Here is a 10,274-nt window from a genome sequence, read left to right as displayed (position 1 = left end):
TAGAACTGCAGGATGTTATGCACTATGCAGTGCTGTATCAACCCTCTAGGTGTTTCTGAGTTTCCTTGTGTGTCGCAGAGTAAATAAAGGATTTCCATGGAACCCTGGGTTGGTCTGGTGCAGAACCATACTGGACCCTGGGTTGGTCTGGTGCAGAACCACTACTGGACCCTGGGTTGGTCTGGTGCAGAACCACTACTGGACCCTGAGGCAGTACCTGCCAGAACATCCCATAGAACATAGAAGCGGCCCTCACGGGCCTCACTACGGCTGACCGTGCACCGACCCGACAGAACCTTCTAGAAGTCCTTCATGCGAGTCTTGATGCCATGTTGTTCCCTCACGCCCCACGCTGGCCAGCTCCCAATGTCCTGCAAGGTCCCGTATCCCCCCCCCCGCCCCCCAGGACAGGGGGTCACGCCCCCCCCCATGCCCCCGCCCTCATACGGTCACCGCTGGGTACTTCTGCTCGCTGGTGATGCTGGCCACACTGGTGGGCGGGGGGTAGGGGGACTGCAGCGGCCTGTAGCCCCCCTGGGTGGGGTCCATGAAGGCGGCGCTGGCGGCCATCGGGTGGGCGTAGCCAATGTACTGCGGGTGCAGGAACTGGCCCTGGTGGGGCATGATCTGGGTGGCCTGCTGGCAGTTGAGCACGGAGAAGTTGGTGGGCATGTTGACGAAGACGCTGGCGTCCGGCGGCAGACAGCAGGTGGCCTGGGCGCGCATGAGGGGCACGGGGGCGGGGCGCGGCACAGTGGGCGGGGCAGAGGAGCTGGAGGAGGTGGCCGTGCTCGACTGGCGCGAGGAGGAGCCCCGCGAGGTGCCCACGCTGGCCATCATGGGGATGGTCTCCAGGAGACGCCCCCCGCCGCCGCCGGCCCCGCCCCCTGACGACGACAGCTCCTGTTTGGGGCGGAGACAGTGGCAGCAGCACACGGCGACCACGGAGCCCACCAGGACGAAGGCGACGAACACCGAGCCCACGATCAGGAAGGGCACATAGATGGGCACTGGGAGAGGGGAGGGGGACAGGGGGGGGTGAGATGGATTCAATACTGTACACATTTTTATCACCCCATCACAATCAGATATAATGCACGTGTGAAAGACAGCTTGCTAGTTTTACATTACATTACAGTCATTACCAAACATTTTTATTTTGTACATTTTAATTGTATTTAACGTAGGAAGTGTGTGTACTACTACCCACCAGAACTCACAAGTGCATCTCCTTTTTAAACAAGTGACAGAGAGTAATCTAGCGCTTAAGTGACTGAGAGAGTAATTTAGCGCTTAACTGACTGAGAGAGTAATCTAGCGCTTAAGTGACTGAGAGAGTAATCTAGCGCTTAAGTGACTGAGAGAGTAATCTAGCGCTTAAGTGACTGAGAGAGAGAATAATCTAGCGCTTAAGTGACAGAGAGTAATCTAGCGTTTAAGTGACTGAGAGAGAGAATAATCTAGCGCTTAAGTGACTGAGAGAGTAATCTAGCACTTAAGTGACTGAGAGAGAATAATCTAGCGCTTAAGTGACTGAGAGAGTAATTTAGCACTTAAGTGACTGAGAGAGAATAATCTAGTGCTTAAGTGACTGAGAGAGAGAATAATCTAGCGCTTAAGTGACAGAGAGTAATCTAGCGCTTAAGTGACAGAGAGAGAATAATCTAGCGCTTAAGTGACTGAGAGAGTAATCTAGCACTTAAGTGACTGAGAGAGAATAATCTAGCGCTTAAGTGACAGAGAGTAATTTAGCACTTAAGTGACTGAGATAGAGAGTAATCTAGCGCTTAAGTGACTGAGAGAGTAATTTAGCGCTTAACTGACAGAGAGTAATCTAGCGCTTAAGTGACAGAGAGTAATCTAGCGCTTAAGTGACTGAGAGAGAGAATAATCTAGCGCTTAAGTGACTGAGAGAGTAATTTAGCACTTAAGTGACTGAGAGAGAGAGTAATCTAGCGCTTAACTGACAGAGAGTAATCTAGCGCTTAAGTGACTGAGAGAGAGAGTAATCTAGCGCTTAAGTGACTGAGAGAGAGAGTAATCTAGCGCTTAAGTGACAGAGAGAGAGTAATCTAGCGCTTAAGTGACTGAGAGAGTAATCTAGCGCTTAAGAGACTGAGAGAGTAATCTAGCGCTTAAGTGACAGAGAGAGTAATCTAGCGCTTAAGTGACTGAGAGAGTAATCTAGCGCTTAACTGACAGAGAGTAATCTAGCGCTTAAGTGACTGAGAGAGAGTAATCTAGCGCTTAAGTGACTGAGAGAGAGAGTAATCTAGCGCTTAAGTGACAGAGAGTAATCTAGCGCTTAAGACAAGGGGCAAGAGCAGCAAGATATAAATAAAAGAGCAAGACACAAACGCTTGGGTCCAATGAGGAGAGTTGAAAGGAGGCGCCCAGGTTTGTGTGGAAGGTCCCTCACGTCCTGGTCTAACTCACAGATCACAGCTCACAGGTGTGTGTGGAAGGTCCCTCATGTCCTGGTCTCACTCACAGATCACAGGTGTGTGTGGAAGGTCCCTCATGTCCTGCTCTCACTCACAGATCACAGCTCACATGCGAGTCAGAGAGAGACAGAGTACGACGGCAAGACAAAAGAGGTGGGCCCAGTGGCATTTCTCCAGGGGGGAGGGCAGTCCCTCATTAGCAGTTATTAACTTTGTTTTGATCTGCTCTAATCCTGTGCATCCAGCTGTGACCTCGCTGCCCCTCCTCCTCCCTCAGACGACCCTTCACCCTTGTCTGTGTGTGTTTTCAAGGGGATTTTGTTTCAGACCAAAGGTAGGTATGCTGCCAGCCCTGGCTGCTCAGAGATGTGACATCCCCAGCAGGGCCTCTGCTGTCAGCTAAGGCGTCGAGCTCTAAGCCTGCGTCCACACGCCGCATGGAAGCGCGCCACCATTCAGACAGTGCAGAGAGTGGCATTAACAATGGCTGACATCGGGTAGCCTAGCTAAAATACATGTTTTCAGGCCATTCTTCTTCTTCTTTTCAGCATCAGGGTGACTGCTTGCATGTCAATTACAATTCCCTCTCGCCGTGGCAACGTTCACCATGACGCCCCCTGTGACTGTCCATTAGACTATGTATGGTGTTACTTAGATCCATATGATTCTATACCATAATCTGCATGTCATTCACCTCTCAACACACCATGAATCGATACACTGCGTTTACATGTAAAGAATAGGTCAAAAAGTACAATTGTTACGTTAGAAGCTGTTGTGGGGATTGAAGAGGATATTCCCCATCAGGCAGCGTGTTCCTGTGAGACTGTGCACACTAGAGCATGACAGGACACGCAGAAAATGGAGGATTTTCTTGGAAGATTTTCTGGGTCTTAGTACAACTTTTGACCCAACAGTGAGTGCTCAGCCTCTAAGGGAATGTTGGCAGGGATGGAGAGAGTGGCAAAGCGCGCACACACACACACACACACACACACACACCCTTCTGGAGTACAATAAAGTACTTGTTGTATTGGAGCTTATTTCTACAGATTTATTGTTTCCATCATGTAGTTACTCATTTTCCAGGTTGAATTTGAAGCTGTGGTGTGAAACTGTAACCATGAGACAGGTAACTCACACCCTCTCTCTCCCCTTCACACACACACACACACACACACACACACACACACACACACACACACACACACACACAGAAAATGTACCATAGAAACATCAAAAGTCAAACAGCTTTTCAAAAGAGCTCGCAACAATCCATGTTTTAAGCTGTAGGCCACTCATTAAGACACTAATTCTGTTATAAAAGAAGACTAGTTCACGCTACACACTGACACAAAGACGCCAACCACCTGAAACCATGACCTATTTCCTGGACGGCAGCAGTGTCAGCTTCAGCGCCAGATGTCCCACAGCTGAACCATATACGTACCAAAAACTGGTTTCTACAGATCCCTTTCTATAGGTCTGTTATATAGCAATGGATCCAAGTTACCAGAGGAGATGCCCCAGAGAGACATTATCCCTGATCTGCCCTGCTCATCTAACCCTAACCCTAACCCTGATCTGCCCTGCTCATCTTACAGCTCAACACAGACTGCAGCCATGTGCTACACAAGCAATGGGTCTTTAATGGGTCATAGTGCAGTTGTCAGGCGAGCCAGACCCAGTGGTGTGGCCAGGGTGAGTGACCAGGGTGAGTGACCAGGGTGAGTGGCCAGGGTGAGTGGCCAGGGTGAGTGACCAGGGTGAGTGACCAGGTGGCCAGGGTGAGTGACCAGGGTGAGTGGCCAGGGTGAGTGGCCAGGGTGAGTGACCAGGTGGCCAGGGTGAGTGACCAGGGTGAGTGGCCAGGGTGAGTGGCCAGGGTGAGTGACCAGGGTGAGTGGTCAGGGTGAGTGGCCAGGGTGAGTGACCAGGGTGAGTGACCAGGGTGAGTGGCCAGGGTGAGTGACCAGGGTGAGTGGCCAGGGTGAGTGACCAGGGTGAGTGACCAGGGTGAGTGGCCAGGGTGAGTGGCCAGGGTGAGTGGCCAGGGTGAGTGGCCAGGGTGAGTGACCAGGGTGAGTGGCCAGGGTGAGTGACCAGGGTGAGTGGCCAGGGTGAGTGACCAGGTGGCCAGGGTGAGTGACCAGGGTGAGTGACCAGGGTGAGTGACCAGGTGGCCAGGGTGAGTGACCAGGGTGAGTGACCAGGGTGAGTGACCAGGTGGCCAGGGTGAGTGACCAGGGTGAGTGACCAGGGTGAGTGACCAGGGTGAGTGGCCAGGGTGAGTGGCCAGGGTGAGTGGCCAGGGTGAGTGACCAGGGTGAGTGACCAGGGTGAGTGACCAGGGTGAGTGCTGGAGTCAACGCTGTGTCTCTCAGTGCTATTGTTCCCAGCAGGCACCACCTGTTGCTGGAGCTGCTTCAGTAACCCCAGCCCCCTCCTCTCTGCTTCAGTAACACCAGCCCCCTCCTCAGTAACACCAGCCCCCTCCTCTCTGCTTCAGTAACACCAGCCCCCTCCTCTCTGCTTCAGTAACACCAGCCCCCTCCTCTGTGCTCTTGTCTGGGGCAGAGCTGCTTGGTCGCTCAGCTGCTCCTCCTCCCCGAGAGAGAAATCCCTGGAGTGGTTCTCCTTTCCTGAATCCCACATATGTTTATGTTGAAAAGGTGATACACATACATACTCTCTATACACATACATACTCTCTATACACATACATACTCTCTATACACATACATACTCTCTATACACATACATCCTCTCTATACACATACATCCTCTCTATACACATACATACTCTCTATACACATACATCCTCTCTATACACATACATCCTCTCTATACACATACATACTCTCTATACACATACATACTCTCTATACACATACATACTCTCTATACACATACATACTCTCTATACACATACATACTCTCTATACACATACATACTCTCTATACACATACATACTCTCTATACACATCCATACTCTCTACACACATCCATACTCTCTATACACATCCATACTCTCTATACACATCCATACTCTCTATACACATCCATACTCTCTATACACATACATACTCTCTATACACATACATACTCTCTATACACATACATACTCTCTACACACATACATACTCTCTATACACATACATACTCTCTATACACATACATACTCTCTATACACATACATACTCTCTATACACATACATACTCTCTATACACATACATACTCTCTATACACATACATACTCCTCTCTGTTGTTCATTGGCTGTGTGCATCTTTGCTTGATGATTAATAGGTTGCTGTGTGGATGAAAAATGAATCAAATGTTCAAACTGTGCCTCATTGCAAAACAAAATAGGCTCGTTAGGGGAAACCTTGCTTTGAAGTCATTCAGGCTGCTGCTGTGGAAATACATGCCTATAGCTCTTGGGCCTGCGTGTCTGCAATACAAGTAGTTATGCCTGTCTGACTGCCTGCCTGCCTGCCTGCCTGCTTGTCTGTCTGTCTGTCTGTCTGTCTGTCTGTCTGTCTGTCTGTCTGTCTGTCTGTCTGTCTGTCTCTCTGCCTGTCTGTCTGTCTGTCTGCCTGTCTGTCTGTCTGTCTGTCTGTCTGTCTGTCTGCCTGCCTGTCTGTCTGTCTGTCTGTCTGTCTGTCTGTCTGCCTGTCTGTCTATCTGTCTGTCTATCTGTCTGTCTGTCTGTCTGTCTGTCTGTCTGTCTGTAGCCTATCTATATATCTTCCTAGTGATAAGGCAGGATTCAATGACATATTCTGTACACAGGCAATGTTGTAAGACGGCATATGCTCCGTTTTTTATGATAAACCGTTCAAATGCTGCTCTGTAGGCCTACATTGATTTTGTTCACCCGGTGGTTCAGTCACCTATGGAAGGTTGTGCTCTTCGGCGTCATGGGTTGCGTTACCGAAAATGTAAAAAAAGGGAATTTTTGAGGCAACATGAGCATTTAAGATCCTACTCAAGACCATTTAAGATCCTACTCATGAGGATCCCAGCCTCGCAGTGGGTGAGTGCATTAGACATGTCTATAAGCATGTGGGCGTGTGAGCGACCAGGACAGGACGCGTAACGCGATGTGTTTTGAACAGAGCTGTCATCGCCGTCGCCAGCTCCTGCCCAGGATCCTGTCAAGTTCAGACGTGATCCTCGACCCGGGGCCTGGCTCCCCCTCCCTAACCCTAACCCTAACCCAGCCAGAACAAACACGGCTATTTATAACCAAGCAGCACAATTTGCCATTTGTGCGTGTGGGCAGTTAGCTGCTCTGGGGTGTCTAGTCTCCTCTCCAGCTGTCCCTGCCAGCTGAGCTCAGATAGCCTGTCTAAACGAGTAAGCTCCCAGATAAACACTGATGATTAATGACAACATACGAACTGTGGACATGTTTGGCCTAAACTTTGGAGACTCCTTCCGTTTCAATTAAATGCAGGGTATCAATTCATATTTCAGGCCTTAGTCCAGGCGAGGCCTATGATCGCTCCCTTCAACTTTCCAGGATAAGTCCAGACATGAGGGGAGTTAAATATTTCTCACATATCCTATTATTGAGTTAAACCATTTAAATGAGACCAGCAGTAGCCTAGTCTACCTAAGTTATCTCATTTGGAAATTAGCCTGCTTTAGAATGTGGAGCCCAGAAAGAGGTGTAGAAAAGCACGGTGGTGAGTTCTGGGTGTCATATTTAAACTCCCCGGTTTGAGTTCTGGGTTCAGTTCATTTAAACTCCCCGGTTTGAGTTCTGGGTTCAGTTCATATTTAAACTCCCCGGTTTGAGTTCTGGGTTCAGTTCATATTTAAACTCCCCGGTTTGAACGCATGCTGACCGGACGGGTTGTTGTTTTACCTGCGCCCGTCTCCTTGTTGTCCTTGTTGTCGCTGCCCGGTTCCTGGACCTGTTTGTCGTTGTCGCAGGTCCCCTGGTCGAGCCGTGCGTCGGTGAGGGAGCAGCAGTAGCGCAGCTCGCACTTCCCGCAGCAGATGATGGCGTCCTCGCCGTCGAACTTCTCCGGGCACTGGAAGCCGTCTCTCCAGGCGCCCTGCGTGTCGTGCCAGCCGTGGCAGTACTCCCCGCTGGCCTGCACGTCCAGGGCCGCCAGGAGCAGGGTCACAACTACGGTGACGGACATTGGGAAGCCTCCACCCCACATCCCAATCCCGGTGCCTACCCGTGTCTCGGGCGCACTTCAATGGAAAAAAAGTGGTGTTTCAGGGACAGAGGCGTATACAAAATAGAAGAAAAACAAAATACTTTGAAACTTTCATTTGACAGTGAAATTCTGTGCGTATAGCCTTCAATAAATCCACAGACGCGCCTGTCACCAAAACGATCCTCGGTGTTGGCTATTCCCTCTCATAAGATTCCAAGACCATGCTGTTGTTGAAAAGAATAACACATATAGATGCCCAGGAGCCGCAGATGAATATTAAGGCTATGACATAAACTCTCTACTTTCTCAACGGGTCTATCTCTTTCCATTCACCGGCGGTGAGCGGTTGGAGCCGCGGGTAAATCCAGCATCCATCCAGTCTGAACGCAACCCCTCTGGCACGGAAGCGAGACTGTCCATGTCTCCTGAAAATACACTTCTCAGATGACTTTCCCCCAGAGATGTGAGCGAAACCACCCCTGACTGCTTTACATGTAATCCATACGCGCTCTGCAAGGGTTCTCACGAATGCGCCCTCTGTCCCTCCCGCTCTCAGACCAGTTGTTCCCACTGAAGCCTAAAACTTCTACAGTCTCGGCTCGGTCAAGACAATGCGCCCCAAATCTAATGGGATAATCGGGTTCACACACACAGACGTGCAAAGTATGTAAAATATCAACCATCTAGGCCTAGCACAAATCATGTCCCTCTTCCATGCCTTCGAGGGGGAGAGTGCCTTGCATTTTCACCATCTCCTCTCCTGCTTCAATGAGAGGTGAGGCCAGCTTACTGGAGCAATGCGCATGCGCACTTATCACCACTACTTTGGTTGTTTCTTGTCCGGTGGATGAGCGCCAGAGAGGAGTGGTCTGGGGTCTGGGGTCTGGGGGAGCCCCCCTACTGCCCCTCCTACTGCCCCCCAGAGGAGCGGTCTGGGGTCTGGGGGAGCCCTCCTACTGCCCCCCAGAGGAGAGCTGGGGTCTGGGGTCTGGGGGAGCCCTCCTACTGCCCCCCAGAGGAGCGGTCTGGGGTCTGGGGGAGCCCTCCTACTGCCCCCCAGAGGAGCGGTCTGGGGTCTGGGGGAGCCCTCCTACTGCCCCCCAGAGGAGCGGTCTGGGGTCTGGGGGAGCCCTCCTACTGCCCCCCAGAGGAGCGGTCTGGGGGAGCCCTCTTACTGCCCCCCAGAGGAGCGGTCTGGGGTCTGGGGGAGCCCTCTTACTGCCCCCCAGAGGAGACCATCACTCTCAGTGGCCAGACGGCACGCTGACTGTTTGAACTGACTTTTAACAAACCAGCACTCAACTACACAGCACAAAATGTGACTTAAACCATAAACTAAGACATGATCGTCCTGACTATTATTCCTCATCTCTCTCTCTCTCTATCTCTCTCTCAGTAGAAAAGAAAGGGGGTATCCATTTGCAAGTTGACATTGCCATCTGGTGGTTATCTGAAGTAGTGTATCTTTCTCACTGGCATGTCATTACAACCAGGCCTACATTTCCCATAATGCTCCTTGTCAAACAGCGTCCATGGTAACAAGGAAGTTGGACTGAAGCGCGCAACCGTTGAATAGAACAGCTTCGCTCACATCTCCACGGTAAGAGACAAACAAACACAACATGTTTCTAGTCATATTCATATCTAACATGGTTATTCTACATCATCCAGAAGTTCAAACCCATAACGGAGCAACGTGACGTTAAGATTCAAGAAGCTAAACGCAACGGTAGCGCGACATATCACATGGGCTAGGCTAGTTAGCTAGCGTGTTCTATGCGTTTCATTAACATTTCATTAACATGACACACCTTTCTTATCCAGATGTCCTTCGTGAGGGTCGGACCGGCTCGGTCCCAGCGCGGCCAGGGGAAGCGGCCCCCTGTCAGGCCCAGGAAAGCAGCTGCGCCCCAGAGAGAATGGGTGGTGAGTGTCCTGGTCCTGTCCTGGTCCTGTCCTCTCCTGGTCCTGTCCTGGTCCTGTCCTGGTCCTGTCCTGTCCTGTCCTGTCCTGTCCTGTCCTGTCCTGGTCCTGTCCTGTCCTGTCCTGTCCTGTCCTGGTCCTGTCCTGTCCTGTCCTGGTCCTGTCCTGGTCCTGGTCCTGTCCTGTCCTGTCCTGTCCTGTCCTGTCCTGTCCTGTCCTGGTCCTGTCCTGTCCTGGTCCTGTCCTGTCCTGTCCTGTCTCTGCTCTGCTCTGCCCTGTCCTGTCCTGTCCTGTCCTGCTCTGCTCTGCCCTGTCCTGCTCTGCTCTGCCCTGTCCTGTCCTGTCCTGTCCTGTCCTGTCCTGTCCTGCTCTGCTCTGCCCTGTCCTGTCCTGTCCTGTCCTGTCCTGCTCTGCTCTGCCCTGTCCTGCTCTGCTCTGCCCTGTCCTGTCCTGTCCTGTCCTGTCCTGTCCTGGTCCTGTCCTGGTCCTGTCCTGTCCTGTCCTGTCCTGGTCCTGTCCTGGTCCTGTCCTGGTCCTGTCCTGTCCTGGTCCTGTCCTGTCCTGGTCCTGGTCCTGTCCTGGTCCTGGTCCTGTCCTGTCCTGTCCTGTCCTGTCCTGTCCTGTCCTGGTCCTGTCCTGTCCTGGTCCTGTCCTGTCCTGTCCTGTCCTGTCCTGTCCTGTCCTGGTCCTGTCCTGGTCCTGGTCCTGTCCTGTCCTGTCCTGTCCT

At 51.5% G+C, this 10,274-nt stretch overlaps 2 protein-coding genes across 2 annotated transcripts in view; one reads left to right on the top strand and one right to left on the bottom strand.

The window, feature by feature from the left end:
• Positions 1 to 441: 441 nt before the first annotated feature.
• Positions 442 to 7,624, bottom strand: shisa2b (shisa family member 2b; the record flags this gene model as incomplete). Its single annotated transcript, XM_084443670.1, has 2 exons — positions 442 to 1,010; positions 7,321 to 7,624. The coding sequence occupies 2 exons, from the start codon at positions 7,622 to 7,624 to the stop codon at positions 442 to 444; spliced, it is 873 nt and encodes a 290-aa protein (XP_084299796.1).
• Positions 7,625 to 9,448: 1,824 nt separating this feature from the next.
• The window catches only part of spice1 (spindle and centriole associated protein 1), a gene marked incomplete at both ends in the record, with an annotated part of 16,294 nt that continues 15,468 nt past the window's right edge, over positions 9,449 to 10,274 (top strand). The window contains one exon of the mRNA XM_084443481.1: positions 9,449 to 9,550. Within this exon, the coding sequence (XP_084299607.1) occupies positions 9,449 to 9,550 (102 nt within the window). The remainder of the gene's footprint in view (positions 9,551 to 10,274) is intronic.

This window comes from Borostomias antarcticus, assembly GCF_949987555.1.
Source record: "Borostomias antarcticus genome assembly, chromosome: 9".
NCBI classification, from domain to species: Eukaryota; Metazoa; Chordata; class Actinopteri; order Stomiiformes; family Stomiidae; genus Borostomias; species Borostomias antarcticus.
This window is presented reverse-complemented; position numbering and strand designations above follow the sequence as displayed.